Source organism: Dreissena polymorpha, chromosome 11 (genome assembly GCF_020536995.1).
Source record: "Dreissena polymorpha isolate Duluth1 chromosome 11, UMN_Dpol_1.0, whole genome shotgun sequence".
Taxonomy (NCBI): domain Eukaryota; kingdom Metazoa; phylum Mollusca; class Bivalvia; order Myida; family Dreissenidae; genus Dreissena; species Dreissena polymorpha.
The window spans coordinates 18532059-18551630 of NC_068365.1; the positions used below are offsets into that span (position 1 = coordinate 18532059).

The 19572-nt window shown below is 35.9% G+C and overlaps 1 protein-coding gene across 2 annotated transcripts; it reads right to left on the reverse strand.

The window, feature by feature from the left end:
* Positions 1 to 1819: 1819 nt before the first annotated feature.
* On the reverse strand, positions 1820 to 19371 carry LOC127850983 (uncharacterized). 2 transcript variants are annotated; one of them, XM_052384391.1, is made up of 2 exons: positions 18785 to 19371; positions 1820 to 5969 (listed from the first exon to the last, which is right to left on the reverse strand). In XM_052384391.1, the coding sequence occupies exon 2, from the start codon at positions 4704 to 4706 to the stop codon at positions 2118 to 2120; it is 2589 nt and encodes an 862-aa protein (XP_052240351.1). In that variant the 5' UTR covers positions 4707 to 5969; positions 18785 to 19371; the 3' UTR covers positions 1820 to 2117. Both variants share the same exon structure in this region, with proteins under 2 accessions (XP_052240351.1, XP_052240353.1).
* Between the last annotated feature and the right edge of the window lie 201 nt (positions 19372 to 19572).

A 19572-nucleotide genomic window follows, 5' to 3' on the forward strand; every position in this document is an offset into this window, starting at 1 on the left:
ATTTTGGCGTGTATTGAAGTTTTGTCATTTAATGCTTCATATTGGTAAACGTAAACATTGGATCTAAAAAGCTCCATTAAAAAAAACACAAGAATACAATTAAAGAAAGAAAAAAGTAAACCTCAACTGGGCTCGAACCACTGACCCATGGAGTAAAAGTCTATCGCTTGGACCACTCGACAATCCGTTGTCATACAATCAGTGATGTATTTTATACTTAATATACGCAATCCTCGTAGCATAAAAATATAACGACAACAACAGAACTCTCCAAATTATTCAATCGTTTCGCGTTGCGACGCTTTATAATTTTATGGTTTTAAAATCGTCTATAGTTGCATATATTGGGTATTTTAGAGCATTTATCATAACTACAAGGTAAATTTGCGAATCTGAAACTATTTTTTAATTTTGTCAATTTACCAAAATTTTAAAAGGCCCCTTAAAAAACACTTGAATATAGCTGTATTATCTGAATGATTGATACTGTAATACAACCTTCAAACTATTTTCTTTCCAACGATATCATAATTTGTTTTTATATTACTAAGTTACAAATAAACATATTGAAACTTCGCAGACGTCCGGTGTGATTAAAGAAAACAGACCATTCAAGTGCATTAAACATAACATCTAAGCGTAGCAAAAAATCAATAATAAACATGAAATAAATAGAAACCGACTGTATATAACATATATAACGTTTCTACAAATCTACGGTTTAACAATGAAAAAGTTAATCAGTATTCATAAAAACAGACAGTTTCTCAATTATCGAATAAAAACCTGTTTTTTATTTTTGATTTAACGTGTTCAGGCTGTCGAAAGCTTTAAATAAAGGCAAAAATAATTGCACATAATTAATGTTAACACAAACTTATATTCATTTCGCATGCTTCTTGTTTATTGAAAGAATGTTAGTGATTATAAAAAACAACTAGCCTTGTTTCCTTAACCAGTGAACATATTTTTATCAAATAACATGTATTTACAGTAGAGTAAGAATTTAAGTACCTGGTTGTTACAAAAACGTTTCCGCTATGTGTTGCAGTAAATCTTTCAAAGTGAAAACATTTTGTATTGTGAGGTTTCGTCAAAATGCGTTTTTCGTAAAAAGACAAACCGACCTGTAAATTGCTAGGAAAAGATGTGATGAAGATTCACCGGTGTACGATAATAAGATTTCGAAACATTGTAAAGCATTTTCAACATAAAATATCACGGTTGTTATAAAAAGGGCTTAAAAGCTCAGTGATATAGAATATTTGTTATTTTATGGAATGTGCTTTTAGTCTGCGCATTAAAGGGGCCTTTTCACAGATTTTGGCATTTTTTAACTTATTCATTAAATGCTTTATATTGATAAATGTAAACATTGGATCGTAAAAGCACCAGTAAAAAATCAAGAATAAAATTAAAAAAAGGAAAAGAACATTGCCCGGAACAGGTTTCGAACCAGTGACCCCTGGAGTACTGCCAGAGTCTAGAAGTAAAAACGCTTTAGCCTACTGAGCTATTCCGCCGAGTACACATTCTTGACGTATTTTATACCTTATATAAGCAATCTTCGTTGTTTCACAAAATTTAACGACAAAAACAGAACTCTCCAAATTATTCAATCGTTTCGCGTTGCAACGCTTTATAATTTTTAGGTTTTAAAATCGTCAAAAGATGCATATAATGGCTATATTAGAGCATGGTAAATGTTCAGTATTACTGTTTCCTCACAAATATCAAAACTAAAACGAAAATTTGCGGATCTGAAACAACTTTTTTCAATTTTGTCAATTTACCAAAGCGTGAAAAGATCCCTTTAAAACAATATAAGTTAGTTGCCCTAAACAATAACGTTTGAACGCATAACGAATTACTCTTTTTAATTGTATAGTTTTATGTAAATACGTAATTAAAATATGGTTGACACATTTTAAAATACTGCAATCGAACGAACATTTTTTACGTAAAGAAAGAAACATGAAAACTAAAATGCTTATGCGTTACATTTTATGCGTGGTGTGATTATTGAAAAACAAACGCGTGCTGTGTTCGCTTTTTGGTTTGCAACATCGACGTTGGGTTCCTAGAAAAGTTTACACAATAGCGAAGCAGCATTATGATTACAACTTAGTGAGCGTATCAGCGGCTAATGAAACATCGTCAGACATTGCGAGTGTGAGGGCTCCTCGCAATAGTTCATACACTACCCTACTACCATTTCTAACAAACAGTGTAACATGTGACATGTCACAAGACAACAATTCACTTCGCGCAACAGGCAAAGCAGTATCTTGTTCAGCTTCTGCGTAACGTTTGTTCACAGCAATATCAAACAAGTCACATTCAACTTGGTGTTGTAATGAAGAAAGCTTGATTAGCAAGCTGCCTATCCATTCAGTTGAACATTCGACTCTCTGTAGTGATAGATATTGTAACGTAGGAGGAAGCTGTATAGCACATCGATCCTTCAACGTCCCACATATATATAGTTTTTCTAAGTTGTAGAGTGTGGGTAGAATACCAGCGGCTAATGAAACATCGTCAGTCGTTCTTAGTGCAAGTATTCCTATACTTGTTTCACGCAATAGTTCATACAGGTCCCTACTACCATTACCAACATACAGTTTAACATGTGACATGTCACAAGACAACAATTCACTTTGCGCAACAGACAAAGCAGTATCTTGTTCTTCTTTATAAATTGTGTTCAAAGCAATATCAAGCAATTGGCATTCAACTGGATGTTGTAATGAAGAAAGCTTGATTAACAAACTTCCGAGCCATTCAGTTGAACATTCCCCTTCTTTTATTGACAGAACTTGTAACTTTGGAGGAAGCTGTATAGCACATCGATCCTTAAACGTCACCCATATATATAGTTTTTCTAAGTTGTTGACTGTGTGTAGAATATCAGCGGCTAATGAAACATCGTCAGTCGATCTTAGTGCAAGTATCCCTATACTTGTACCACGCAATAGTTCATACAGGTCCCTACTACCATTTCTAACGTCCAGTCCAACATGTGACATGTCACAAGACATCAATTCACTTCGCGCTACAGACAACACAGTATCTTGTCCATCTGTTGTGTAACTTGTGTTCACAGCAATATCAAGCAAGTGACATTCAACTGGATGTTGTAATGAAGAAAGCTTGATTAACAAACTTCCGAGCCATTCAGTTGAAGATTCTACTCTCTGTAGTGACAGAAATTGTAACTTTTGAGGAAGCTGTATAGCACAGCTATCATTAAACGTCCCCCTTATATTTAGTTTGTTTAAGTTGTTGAGTGTGGGTAGAATATCAGCGGCTAATGAAACATCATCAGTCGTAAGGAGTGTCAGGGCTCCTATACTTGAACCACGCAATAGTTCATACAGGTCCCTACTACAATTACCAACATACAGTTCAACATGTGACATGTCACAAGACAAAAATTCACATTGCACAGATGACATTGTTACTTCGTGTCCATCTTCTTCGTAAATTGTTCTCACAGCACCATTAATCAGCACACATTGAACTTGATGTAGTAATGAAGAAAGCTTGATTAAGACGCTACCAAGCCATTCTGTTGAACATTCTATTCCCTGCATGGATAGAATTTGTAACGTTGGAGGAAGCTGTATAGCACATCGATCATTAAACGTCCCCCATATATATAGTTTTTCTAAACTGATGAGTGTAGGTAGAAGATCAGCGGCTTCTAAAACATCGGCAGTCGTTTGGAGTGTCAGTTTTCCTATACTTGTACCATGAAATAATTCAAACAGTTCCCTACTACCATTTTCAACTAGCAGTTTAACGTGTGACATGTCACATGCACACAATTTACTTTGTAGAACGGATATATCCATATTCGTTCCACCATATGCATGACTTGTTTGGTGATCTTCACATTCCACGGAGCAACTAAGCAAGTCGCAACGTATGCGGTGAACTAATGACGATAACCGGAGTAGCAACATGCTCAGAAACCTAGCAGAACACGTTATGCAATACAATGATAAATGTTTTAAACCTACAGGGACACAGATTTCGTCGTGCAAATTGCATTTTGTGATTTGTAAATAATTTAATATGGAAAGGGACGGCATCACATCAGAGAGTACCGTTAAATTGATGTTTGTTTTCAATACTAGCTCCGTTAATTTCAAATCATGTAATGCGGAACACACTTCATGATTTCCAGGTATCACCAAACGCACAAGAAAAGACTTTGACATTTGAAGTATTGTTAGTATCTCTTTCTCTTGTAGTGTGTAATTATGTAAAATAAGTGAACGTACACATGATGTATTGTTCATTAACATTAACTTCAAGATGACTGATTCAGAATCGTTTAGGTATTCATGAAAAATGAAATCATTACACACTAGATTAGATACATTTTGCTTACTGGCTTTAGCCTCTCTAAAACCCGCAATGAGCATGCTCTGGAATAATATTGCTATTGATAAACAGCTTGAATCGAAATCACTATAATCGTAGTCAGTAACATTATCGTTAGTAGTGACAATATTTATCAAGTTTTTATTGTCTGTCTGCACTCGAGATTCATTCTTCTTGTTATACATCCTTTTTACGTACATTCTCAATCCGTGACTCATGGCACCGTGAAGGTCATGGACAGCTTGGTCTAAAAGTTGCGTTGCCTTGTCAGTGTTAAGCCCGCATAGGTATATATATACCTGTCTGATTTCTAACATTTTGCGAATGTTGTTTCCAAGGATACTTAATATTGAGATATCATTTGATATTGCGATATGAAATGCAGCAAGGAATTCCTGCACTGTCTCATGGAGGAATGAAAACTGCGATTGTAATGAAGAAATGTACCTTTCTGATAAGACTCCAGCTTGAAGGGAAAATTGCAGGTGTTCTTGAGACAAACTCTACTGTTTCTTTGCAGAATACAAGTGATTTTTCCGATGAGAACGTGCATTCAAAGGCAAGTTTGGCAAGAGAATATAAAATTTCGACGCGTGGATAAATGTATTTCGTACCATTTAAGCATCGAAATTGTGCATTACGGAAATAACCTTCATGTGTCGCTGCTTTCCTGAAAAGATTATCAAGCAAAATGCAGTTCATTTCGCACAACGAGCCACTAAAATGTTGACTGTTGAGCCACACACTAACTAGCAGTGTCAATAGCCATGGAGACTCGAGAAAATGCTCTAACTTGTGTTCTTTAATATATGACATAAACTCTGAGTTTGATTTGGTATTGTTGGTCTGATGACTTTTGAGAACGAATTTCGCTAGCTGTTCTTTATCCATTATTCCGCTAACTTCTATTAAAAGGTCAATGCTAGAATCCTTGATTCTTTTGTCCGCCATTTTCCATGGTCTTGTTGTTATTAACGCTACACATTGCTTGTGACAAGTGGCAATTAACGGTAAAGGGTCAGTGTTCAGGTTATTAGCCCATTCATTCAGCCCGTCCATACAGATGATGCATTTTTCTTTTTTCATGATATGCTGAAGTAGTTTGTACACCTCTTTACGTTCATCTTCATCTGCGTACATTTTGTCAATTAGTTGTGTTCTTATCATCTTTACTACCTCTAATGTTTCAGGCGAATCTCTGAGAGATAAATGGAAAAGAAATTTAAACCCATACAACGTTTCCAAATCACTGCAATTTGCACTGTTCTCCTGAGATTCAGGTGATACAGCCTCACACCAGTTAAGCACGATCTTTGATAGCAGTGTAGTTTTGCCCATCCCGGGCTCACCTTGTAGAATTACTCGCTTATTGAGCGTGTTGCCTTTGTAAAATAATTATTTGTATTGAAGCACTTCTTTCTCCGTTTTTCGTCGGGATCCATCGTTTTCGATTGTTATATGAATTAATTTTGGTTGCACAAATACAGTATGTATGGGTTTATCATGGCCGTCCCATATCGGTAAAATCGACACGGTACTCTGCGTATTCCTGTAGTGCTCAATTAAAACGTCAAGGAACTCTGAAAATAGAGCATGATATCACATAATGAATGATAATGTAAACATTCATCGTATAAAAATATAAACAAACAATACACATTTCCCCCTATCACACACGAACGCACGCACACACACACACACGCGCGCACACATACCGGTATTACTTACTTACAGGGGTACACAGACCGAGGTATGTGTGTGTGTCCGTCAGTCTGTTAATATACATCCGAGGTCCACACACCGATATACAGACAACATACCGAAGTACCCACCCTTACCGAGGTACACCGGCAGACCAACGTTATTTCGAGGTATCCCCCTCCCCCCCAATAGAAACACTATATGTCGTTTTACGCGTTTTACGAAATACACATACCGAGGTAATGGGAAAAAGTACCTCGGTAGTTTTTTGTACAGTGCGTGTATTTTCCAATGAATTACTTCGCTGTGTTAGGAAAACCAACGTAAACGCAATCACACACAAACACGCACGCACGCGAGCACACAAGCATGTTCGTACGCACGCGATTACGCACGCATGTACGCACACGAACACACATGCAAACACGCATGCACGCACGCATCCCCCCTACTCACATACAAAAACACACACAGTAAGTGTCAGAGGGGGTAATCACGTGACAAACAAAATGGCGACGTCCATGCCGAGGCAGGTATTTTCCGCCCACTTTCCAGCCATATTAAACAGAAAGTTACTGACTTTTATTTCTAAGTAATATTGGCTCTATATCTCGACTTTACTCGGTGCAAAATTTCTTAGCGGGATGACCTAATTAGGGCTCCACTAAGAAAATTTGCACCGAGTAAAGTCGAGATATAAAGCGAATTTAAATACGAAATAAACGCTTATCACCTTTTTACTGATATGGCTTGAAAGTGAGCGTCATTTAAAAAATAAACAGAAGTAATAAAGGGTATTCAACGGCGAAAAATAACTGTCTCGGTATGGGCGTCGCCATCGTGACTATCACGTGATTACCCCCTCTGAGTGTGAATGTGTGTGTCACACACACACACACGCGCGCTATTCTGTCACTTTATATTTTATAGAGATATAGCATAAACATTAACGTGGGTACTGTTCGCGATAATGTGTACGATCACATTTGTTCGATATACTTAGCCGAACGCATATAATCAGTATCATATATATTCGTGTAAATCTTTGCCGTAACCAGAATTGATCTTTGTGAATGTAAAAAATCATCCTACTGATAGGTGTGGATTTGGGTGGTGGAAGTGGTGGTAATTATGGTGGTAGTAGCGATTATGATGATGATGCTGATGTTGATAAAGATGTTGCATTGTGTGGTTGTTGCGGAGAGATGATGATAATAATTTTGACGATTTAATCCAACACAAATTAATTCGTTTTTGTCTCGCCATCATTTTGCGATTAAAGTATTTGAAATGTGATCACGCGTATTAATTTTTTGACCTATTTTATTCTTCACATTTGTGTGCACTACATAGGACAACGTGTTCATCGAAATCTTGTGTACATCTATGCAAATTGTGGAGAACATCTGTTCTCATGATACCTAATTCCGGTTCGAAACCCTATCCTGTCCGATTAAAAAACATGGCTTCTCGACAAGATAGTAAAACGGGTGGTTTTCCTTGCATGTCTAGAATACAACAACTTAAATAATCTTAAAGTCACAGCGAGTTTGAAAATGGTGTCTTCCGTTAAAACAACTTACAAGGGAAACAAAACATGTCTTACATAAACATACAGTTGAAGTTTAAATTCATATTGGAGGTATTTTTATTCTAACTTTTTGTTCAATGAGCTCTGTTAACGAGAATTAATGAACAATAGATTTTTCTGGATACCCTTACCCTACGTTTGTTTGACATTAACTCCATAAGTATAAATATATAAACTATGAATAATTGAGTATTCACATAATAGCAATTGTATTAAATCGCATAGTTTTGACTAAAATGTACACTTAAAATATGTTCAGTGAATCTAACTAGTAAGCACAACAAAATAACTCAGTATCTTGACTTCTGAAAATTTCAAGCAAAGGGTCATTTGAAATGTTGTGTTTACTTAAAGAAGGTGCCTAAACCACGTGACTTTTTCGGCTATGTGTGGGACAATCGGATGCAAACAAAACGTCGCTTCAGGTAACGTATTTGATAATTTCTTCATTATTTCAAAATCATTTACAAAAAAACAAAGACGAGTGCCCGGTCATTGTCAAAAGACACAACTTTGGTAGTTTGCGCTAAATTAATTAAGTATTTTTTCCAAAAAGTGCAACCGCGTGCTTGAAAACACACGAAGTGAAATGCTATGTGTGGTATATTTTTTTATTGGATCAACAAAAACGTTGATTACAATGTTGTCGAGGGTTTAAAAAATAGGGCGGACATTGTAATTCTTCATAGAGAAGCTACACACATTGTATGTTTGCGCAAATACATCTGATTCGGAGTGTGTGTATGAAAATGTAATGATGCTATGTCAGGGACAACTTTTTTAAATGCTATGTGTGGTATACAAACTAAACTAGAGAATCGAAAGATTGACATTAACGTCAATAATATTTTAAGTCTGTCTGAATAACAAAAGTTGGTCAATAAACATTGTTGGAGGTGTTTTGCGCGCCTTAAATATGATAATCCTACGTTCATGTTACTCAAAATTATCATGATTGTCGATAACTTATATTCATATTTTGTTTACTTTTAAAATGCCATTTGTTTGCGAACAGTGTGGCGGAGAGGTTAAAACACGATCGGGGATCTCCTAACACAAAGCCACCCACGCACGGACAGGAAAATAGTTCCGTTGGGCAAACTTGTTCTTGTTTGTTTCTATAAAATTGATTGTTACAAAATGTTGAATTTTCAGTGAATTGTTACTGCCAACTAATGCACTTGTTTAATACACAAAATCGTAAGGATTGTTTGTGCAAGATGTCATGTGCATATTATTGCAACAAAACTACAAAAAGTGTTAGTTGTGTGTTTTTTAGCAGGAATGTGTAGGCATTTTTGACTGTAACGATAGTTGTTGAATAGGCATAAAGAGATCATACAGCATTTTTAAACAAATAGACACTAGGATCAATAATTTTTTTTCTGGAAAATCACGTATTTGTATCTAAATCCTATTGAGCTATCTGATATATCACGCATGCTATATTTTAGTTTAACAGTTTATTTCATTTGTATTTTGTTCTTTTCAGGGAGATTTAAAGTATTTTTGGAAGCACCTTCAAGAGACGTACTGATATCTTGATCAATGAAAAGTTGTCATATACAAACATGTATAGTAAATGTTCCAAAGTTTAAATGACTTTTTGTTTTATTACCAGATGGTGCAAGTATTGCAGGGAAGAAAACAATCAAAGTAAACATTACATAAAAAGTTGACATTTCAACAAATTGACCAACATAATATGATTTAATGTTAATTACTTGGTGCAGTGGTAACGAGATCTTGCAGCGCCCTTTCATGACCGGGGCGAATGAGTATTTTCATTAAACATCTCAAACTATTTTCAGTTCATAATATTCAGATTTCATTTGAATTTGAGTAAATGAAGTATTGATGCAATTCAATATGTTTGTTGGTATAATAACCCCCACAAGTCAAGACGTTTTGGCGATGATCATTTGTTATGACTTAATTGGAGCATTCATATGTTTGAATAGCAAGATTTGCAAATTCATAAATTGACTGATTACAATTTCTTTGTGAATACTAATGTTCTTCTTTATGTATTTGGTGCTTTAATTTCTATTGTTACATGTGCATGCTAGTTATAAAGTAATGTTATTACTAATGACGTGTTTATTTTGATATACTGAAGATATTCATATGGAGATAATATTGGAATAGACCACACACAAGCATTATTGGATTAGAAGATGTTCATATGGAGATGATATTGGAATACACCACAAACAAGCATCATTGGATTTAAATTGTTATTTGTTATGAAACACCTGTTTTATTAACACATAAATAAGATTTTATATTCATCGAATCAATTTTAGGAATAACATAGATACAAAACCCATAAATATACACACATATCAATACACACACTTTGTTTTGCTTATGCAAAATTACATGTTTAATGTTATGTTCGAATAGTTAGTTGAAATAGCTTTCCATAAACATCACCGAATGAAGCGAGGTCCCTGTCTCTGTCACTGTGGTTTTGATAATTTACTTGCCTTCCGTGTGGTTTGATGGTGTTCATGTAGTTCTTACACAGCTTCGAACCTTAATAGCGTTACAGATCTTTCGACTTATCCTTTTCAAGTCTGAAAAGCAATAGAAGTAAAACCCATTTTAAAGCATGTGCTCTTATTTTCTTTATCATTCATTAAAAAATGGACCAAGTTCAATAATCAGGCAGAAATATCAATCATTATATTTATTTAAAGAGAATAAGTAAAACAAAGAAATATTATATTTCAACATAACATGTATGCTTTTATAAGAATTATGTTCAGTTGAACATAAATTGTTTAATTATTATACGATTACTTCAGTATTCAATAATGTAACATTTGGTTAATTTGATATATTTTCAGGGCGGACTAAAGTTTATGTTCTAGATTCTTACAAAACTGTGTTCAGATTAAATGCAGAACTGACGGGCAAACTCTTGTATACCACACATAGCATTTAAAAAATGTGTCCCACACATAGCAGTATAACATTTATATACACACACTCCGAATTAGATGTATTTGCGCAAACATACAATGTAAGTAGCTTATCTATGAAAAATAACAATGTCCGCCCTATTTTTTAAACCCTCGACAATATTATAATGAATGTTTTTGTTGATTGAACAAAAAAATATACCACACATAGCATTTCACTTCATGTGCTTCATACACGCGGTTGCACTTTTTGGAAAAAATAATTAATTCTGCGCAAACTTAACAAAGTTGTGTCTTTTTACAATGACCGGGCACTCGTGTTTTTTTTAATGGTTTTGAAATAATGAAGAAATTATCAAAAACATTACCTGAAGCGACGTTTTGTTTACATCCGATTGTCCCACACATAGCCGAAAAAGTCACGTGGTTCAGGCACCTTGTTAAAGTGATATTTTGCGCATCTAACAGTATATGATATGTTTATAGGTGTCTATCGCAACCGTCGTTCATGTTTGGTGTTTTCACTTAATAAACACTTATATTTGTTAACATACTAAAACATACTAAAACAATATCCCGGAAAGAGTACAATAATGCATTTGAATAGCAATCATACTTTCGTTTGACAACTGATCATGCATGTGCGATGTGAATCTAAATTTAGTTTTAGTGCAGATTCGTATCTATATATACGACACACGAACACTAACTCCGATCCTAAGAAAAAGACTTTTCCGCTCTGCTTAGAGGACTGTACAGTCATGTTAAAATATCGAATATAATATATATTTTTTATAAACAAATGGTAGCATGATGAGTTGCAGATAATTGGTCAGTTACCACATTTGAACTAACTCTTTTGACCTGCTAATTCTTTTCAGCTAAATTCGACAGTGAAAAATGCGCATAATAAAAGTGATATTACGCTTAGACCATCCGTGCTCATACATTGAGTGATGTATTTTTTACTTTATATAAGCAATCCTCGTAGTGTCACAAATTATTACGACAACAGCAGAACTCCCCAAATTATACAATCGTTTCGCGTTGCAACGCTTTATAATATTCAGGTTTTTAAATCGTCAACATATGCCTATGGATATTTTAGAGCATGATATATGTTCAGTATTACTGTTTCCTTACAAATACCATAACTACAATGAACAGTTGCGAATCTGAAACAAATTTTACTTAATTTTGTCAATTTACCAAAACGTGAAAAGGCCCTTTAAAACTTGAAATTAAATGTTAATGTTTTCAACTATGATTATTCACAAATCCTTAACAGTTTCAAACAGCCTTTACGGTATTTTTTTATAAACAATTTACAATAACAAACGTTAAACTTACTTTTATATATTTATATACAAGTATAATTATACTTAATCGATTCATTTTATGATATAAGAGCAACAAAACCGCCATTTTAGAATTGACAATATTTGTGACGTAAGGGAAACTACTACGATTGATTCTAAAAGTCTTTCAATTACTGTCCTTTACTTAAACTATTGGTATTTTTGAGAACTCGCGGATTAAAACAAATGTGTACGTAGTTATTGAAATTCATTGTGTTTATACATTAAGTACTTGAAAAATAACTTCTTGACAAGATAGTAAAACGAGTTTTACATATACTATATAAACGAACAAACGATCCAAGTGTAATACTGACATCTTAGCGCTTGAATGAGTATTTTGACAATGGTTTTTTAGTTATTGTTTATTAGCAGCTCACTTATTTAAATGTAATAAATTGTGTAACCTTAAGTATGTATTAGCACTAGTGAAACGTGCAAGGTAACTTTAACCAGACTGAGATTCACGCTGGCTAAGGATATAAAATATTTTCGCCTGGCTGCTTTACCAGTGTGATTGGAGACAAATAATTTGGAAACAAGGATTGGTTTATATAATAAATCACAGTAGAAATCAACAAAACCCAGGTCAATGTAACAAGCTAATCAATAAGAACAACGGACGAGCCAGGTTTGAGACTTTGGATGAGCCTAGTCAGAAACTATGATTGTCCTGGTCTTAGACTATGGATGAGCCTAGTCTGGAACTAGGGATGAGCCTAGTTTGAAACTATGGATGAGCCTGGTATGAAACTATGGATGAGCCTGGTCTGAGACTATGGATGAGCCTAGTCAGATTCAATTTGCGTAGACGAACGTCAAAGCTTAAACTGTTAACGTTAGATATAGACTGTCGCTTTTCCACCTAGGTTTACTCAGCAGACAAGCTCTTGCTAACAAATAGTTCTGTCACTTTTACAACCACAATGTGTATTAATCAGTAGACAGAAAGATACAGTTATTTACCTTATAATATTCGATATGTACGCATTGAGAACCAACCTCGGAATCATTCTAATACATAGAAGCCACTGTTTATATATATATAGACAAGTCACGTGATACCCTAGACGCAACCATTCTACAAAATGGGTAAAAACTAATTTACTTCATCCTTGTAAAACAGCAATGATATACTATTTAACAATGTTCAGTTCACATTAGTGAGTTATCACTTATAGTAATGCAGTAAAAAGTTATATTGTAAGGCAATAATGCAAATTGTTTTATTAATGTCAGATTAAAACTATATGTATTACCCAAATTGAAATATGAGTGTCCGATCTATGAATTTATCCAAGTAACTGAAAGAGAAACGATGCCGTATAAAAAATGGTTATACTCTACTATTATAAAAATAATTGATCGAAGACAGGCAATTTCGCTACACACTGATACAAATGCATTGAGGCATCATCTCAAATTATAAGGTCATCTACTTACAGTGCAAAACCAACAGCCAGGGTTGAACATGCACTTTCAAAATCACTGCTATACTTCATTTAAAACCACTCTGCAAAATTCACAAAGCATGTTGCAAGCCATAATCAGTTATCCTTGATTTCAGCTTTTACAAGTTTATATTTCACAATGATGGTATGTTAAAGTTAGTCAAACAAACATACATCATATACCAATTTATATGAGTTAATATACAAATTGTTCCCGGCTTGCTTGGCCTTTTTCCTTGACCTCTTGGATACTGCAAGCTCCGCAGTTACCGTAAATGGATTAGGAGCAACATAAGAGAACATCGACTTTGGACAAGCAGAATCAACAAGGATTGAAAGGGATTTTCCTTGTTGATTCCCTTGTACTCAGAGCATATCCTCAAAATGCAAGCATAGGGTGACGGGTATCCATTATTTTCTTTGATCGGCACCACTGGCCAATTGTTGGCTGTCTTGGAATTTACTCTGAAAACAACATGTTAGCATGTTTTTTATTAAAAAATGTATTTCTAATAATTATGGAGTGTTTCATAACACAAATTCATTAAATTGTGATACAAACATCTAGAGGCACATGAACTTATTTTAAAATGCGCAAGGAACAAATTATGCTATCAATACTTAATTAGTTTCGTTGCAGAACAAAATACCATTAATATAAAATTAAATATAAACGGTTGCTAAAATTCCTTTGTAAACACGCAAAACTTTCGAAAAGTAGGACGTCTGGAACTTACTATAAGATCAGTTTTTAAGCCAAAACACTTTCTTTGCCTGCTCCAGGGATACTTCAAGGGTTCTTCAAACATCCAGTCTCGTCGCCAAAATTGATTAATTTCGAGCGAAATCGCTAGCCTCGGAATCCAGATTGGGCCATGCCGATTGTCGCGTGTCGACCTTCGACTTTAGGAAGTCAGTGACCGTACAGGTATTAGCTGATATATTAAAATTGAAATACGGATAGGAGTCAAGTAATTGAACATTGTCAATACACAATACAAAGATGGCAAAATACAGCAAGATAATAAAAAAACAAGATCATCATAAATAAGTGATAGAATAATAATGAATATAGAAAAGCATGAATAAATAGTTCATGGCTAAAGATAACGGATCAGTTGAGTAAAAAGTGTTACGCATACTTATATCATTTGCAATATTTAAGGGACCTGTTCACGGTTTAGTAAATTGACGAAAATTGAACAAAATTGTTTCGGATTTGCAATATTCGTTGTAGTTGCTACGAGATAGTAAAAGTGAACATTTACCATGCTAAAATACCCATTGCATGCATCTTTTGACGATTTGAAACCCCGAAAATTTTAAAGCGTTACAAACGCGCAACTGTTTATTATTACAACGGAGGAATCCCAGCTCGTATACAAAATAAACGCATGCGCTTGTTGTTAACTACGGAATCCGGATAGTGCCAAGTTGATTGTCGCGTATCGACCTTCGAGGTCGCCGCACGACATTCAAGCTACATTCAAGCGACATTCAAGAGACGCACGATATGACACTCGACATTTAAAGTCGACATGCAAAAATCATGCGACAACCAAGATATTAGTTTCGCATATCGCGCTGGCTTATAGAAAAAAAGATCTTGCAGAAAATTTTGACTGTCGTCTGAATTGTCGACTGTCATATCGTGCTTCACTAGAATGTCGCTTAAATGTCGTGTGTCGAACTTCGAGCACGACACTCGACATTTTAGCGACGCACGATACGACGCGCGACATGCGAGATGACAATCGACACTATATCGGGCAAATGTCGCGCAAATGTCGCCTGTCGACCTAAAATTCCCTATGTCGACACGCGACATTTGCTCGACGCACGATACGACGCGCGACGCACGATATGACACTCGACACTAAATCGAGCAAATATCGCGCAGCAGCAGTAGCAGCAGCAGCAGAAGCAGAAGCAGCAGCAGCTGTAGCAGCAGCAGTAGCAGCGGTAGCAGCGGTAGCAGCAGTAGAAGCAGCAGCAGAAGCAGCAGTCGCAGCAGTAGCAGCAGCAGCAGAAGAGGCAGAATCTTACCAGCACTGACAGCAGAAGAAGTAGAAGCAGCAGTAGAAGCAGTAGAAGCAATAGAAGCAGTAGAAGCAGTAGCAGCAGTAGCAGCAGTAGCAGCAGCAGCAGCGGTACGAGCAGTAGCAGCAGTAGCAGTAGTAACAATAGTAGCAGTAGTAGAAGTAGTAGCTGCAGTAGTAGAAGTGGTAGAAGTAAAGTAGTAGCAGCAGTAGCAGCAATAGCAGCAGTAGCAGAAGTAGCTGTAGTAGCAGTAGAAACACCAGAAGTAGTAGTAGTAGCAGTAGTAGAAGTAGCAGAACTAGTAGTTGCATCAGTAGTAGCAGCAGTAGCAGTAGTAGTAATAGAAGTAGAAATAGTAGTAGCAGTAATAACAGTAGTAGTAATAGTAGCAGTAGTAGTTTGAGTAATAGTAGACTTATTATTATTATTAGTAGTAAAAGTAGTAGTAGTAGTAGAGGTAGTAGCAGTAACAATAGCAATGTAGTAGCAGCATCAGCAACAGAAGCAGTAGCAGTAGAATCAGTTGTTGAAGTAGTAGCAGTTGCTGCAGTAGAAGCAGTAGCAGCAGCAGTAGCAGCAGATGCAGCAGTCGCAGCAGTAGCAGCAGCAGCAGTAGAGGCAGAAGCATTACAGCAGTGACAGCAGAAGAAGTAGAAGCAGCAGTAGAAACAGTAGAAGCAGTAGCAGCAGTAGCAGCAGTAGCAGCAGTAGCAGCAGTAGCAGCAGTAGCAGCGGTACCAGCAGTAGCAGCAGTATCAGTAGTAACAATAGTAGCAGTAGTAGAGGTAGTAGCTGCAGTAGTAGGAGTAGTAGAAGTAAAGTAGTAGCAGCAGTAGCAGCAATAGCAGCAGTAGCAGTACTGTAGTAGCTGTAGTAGCAGTAGAAGCACCAGTAGTAGTAGTAGTAGCAGTAGTAGAAGTAGCAGAACTAGTAGTTGCATCAGTAGTTGCATCAGTAGTAGCAGCAGTAGCAGTAGTAGTAATAGAAGTAGAAATAGAAGTAGCAGTAATAACAGTAGTAGTAATAGTAGCAGTAGTAGTTTGAGTAATAGTAGACTTATTATTATTAGTAGTAGTAGAAGTAGTAGTAGTAGTAGAGGTAGTAGCAGTAACAATAGCAATGTAGTAGCAGCATCAGCAACAGAAGCAGTAGCAGTAGAATCAGTTGTTGAAGTAGTAGCAGTTGCTGCAGTAAAAGCAGTAGCAGCAGCAGTAGCAGCAGATGCAGCAGTCGCAGCAGTAGCAGCAGCAGCAGTAGAGGCAGAAGCATTACAGCAGTGACAGCAGAAGAAGTAGAAGCAGCAGTAGAAACAGTAGAAGCAGTAGCAGCAGTAGCAGCGGTACCAGCAGTAGCAGCAGTATCAGTAGTAACAATAGTAGCAGTAGTAGAGGTAGTAGCTGCAGTAGTAGGAGTAGTAGAAGTAAAGTAGTAGCAGCAGTAGCAGCAATAGCAGCAGTAGCAGTACTGTAGTAGCTGTAGTAGCAGTAGAAGCACCAGTAGTAGTAGCAGTAGCAGTAGTAGAAGTAGCAGAACTAGTAGTTGCATCAGTTGTAGCAGCAGTAGCAGTAGTAGTAGCAGTAGTAGTAATAGAAGTAGAAGTAGTAGTAGCAGTAATAACAGTAGTTGTAATAGTAGCAGTAGTAGTGTTAGTAATAGTAGACTTATTATAATTAGTAGTAGTAGAAGTAGTAGTAGTAGTAGACGTAGTAGTAGTAGTAGGAGGAGGAGGAGGAGGAGGAGGAGGACGAGGAGGAGGAGTAGCAGTAGAAGAAGAAGAAGTAGTTGTAGTAGTAATAGTAGTAGTAGAACTAATAGTTGTTGTGGAAGTAGTACTAGTAGTCGTAAAAGTTGTTGTACATGAAGTAGTAGAAAAAGTAATCGTTGTTATTCAATATGGAACTGATTTTGGAAAGAGATGTTTACTTGAACATTTTCTTATATAGTCACAACATATTGATCAATTGTTCGACGGATTGTGGTGTCCAAAACATTTGATAGAGCGAGATAAATACATATACACATATTTTATTCCATGTTTGTTATTAAAATAGGATACACCTAGATTCTTTAACACTTCTGTCTTAAATATCCAGAACGTAAGTCCAATAAATGCACATTGAAACGATTATTTATACCCCTAAAATGTTGCTACTGATTAGTACAAAACCACTAACTATCCCCCGCCATAGGCGGAGGGATATTGTTTTGGCGTTTTCCGTCCGTCCGTCCGTCTTTCTGTCCGCCCGTCTTTCCGTCCGTCCGTCTTTCCGTCCGTCCGTCCGTCCGGAGCCATATGTTGAAAGTGCTTTGGCGGATTTCATTGAAACTTGGTATGAGTATGTATATGGATAAGAGGATGATGCACGCTAAATGGCATTGTACATCATCAGTTAATAACAGAGTTATGGCCCTTTGTATCTTGAAAAATACTTTGTTTGTGTCCGGAGCCATATCTTGGAAGTGTTTTGGCGGATTTCATTGAAACTTGGTATGGGTATATATATGGATAAGAGGATGATGCACGCCACATGGCATTGTACACCATCTGTTAATAACGGAGTAATAGCCCTTTGTATCTTGAAAAAATGCTTTTTTGAGTGTCCAATATAATACTTTTGTGTCCAGAAGCATATTGGCGGGGGATATAAATTCAACGAATTTGCATGTTATATTTACATTATAATGTCACACAAGAATATAAAAGTAAGTTCTGAAATTCTGTCAGCTTTAATGACTTGGGTTCATTATTAATATTTTTCAGGGCGCAACATATTATTTACTTTTTCATTACAGTGTGTGCTGAGAGTTTTTTTTCCATACCGCCAATTTAATAATATTTTGCTCAGAAACTATTCGAGCGAAATTATAAAGAAAGGAGGGCAATACATCTTCAAAACCATTCTAACAAGCTTATTCCGATACTAGAGAAACCTGATATTTTCGTTTATACAAGAATATTGTACCATAAACTGTGAAAAGTAAAATGTGTATGTCGTGAAGATGTAGGCTCAACCAAAACCAATAATAAAACAGCTTTTCGGTAAATTAAATCGAGTGCGGTTGCGATTAACAAAATAAAAATAGCTTTATTTCATTTTACGATTTTTAATTGCAGGATATCCAAATGATGATATCCGAAGAACATCTGATCAACTGGTTGTGACGTAAGTGTACTTGCTCATACACCTATGTACACACTTGCGTCGTGGTTACGTACATGCAATTTGTATTTGACTATCAATTATTCAATTTAGAATTGCTTTTCTTTATCAATAGCGTATATTAACACAGTAATTTGTGAAAAACAAATTTAATGTAAATACTTACCCTTGCAATTTAAATCAAAATCGTCTTGCACTTTTGATATCATGTCCGCAGTACACTTTTGTTGGTTGTTCCGAATTACTTCGACTGTTGCTTCCACTCTATCTATTTTACTATGCAGATATTGTGTGCTGTGATCTATTGAAGCCTTTACTTCAAATAAGTAGTCTTGTTGGCCTTCTTCTAGTCGGGTTTGCAAATCTTCGAGTTTTCGACCTAAGAATTTAGGGTCCTGATTTTGATTCAATTTGTTCTCGTGCGGAATGTTTTTTTTAGTCGCGTCTCCGTTATCACTAATGGTCGCACGACTTTGTTGAAGATTTGATGGTTTTTCCTGAGCGCCGTCATTCACAGCAGTTTCTATAGACTCAGGCAAATCCGTCTGAACTGAAACTAAATCGCACCTGATTTCGTCCATTTTTGCATGTATATTTTTACCGTATTTTTTTTAAAGAAAACGTCATGATGGTTTAATCTTCTAACTTGCATTTTTTGCATTTCTATACTGGTTTTACACTATTTTTTGTGACTATATGTCCTTGTGTTGTTTAATTATTCGCGTCTATTGTTGACGATCAAGTTTATTCTCAGGAGACCTAAAGGAGAAAAACATAAAATAAGCAAGATTTATATCTGTTTAAGACCATTTCACCGGAACAACCATGCACATTTTTGACATTATTGAAAACTTAAAGGGGTGATGATAAATAAGCTCTGCATGTTCTTTTGTTTTAAAATTGCGTAAATGCAAATTATATAGTGACTATGTTAGACTTAATCATCTAAGCAAA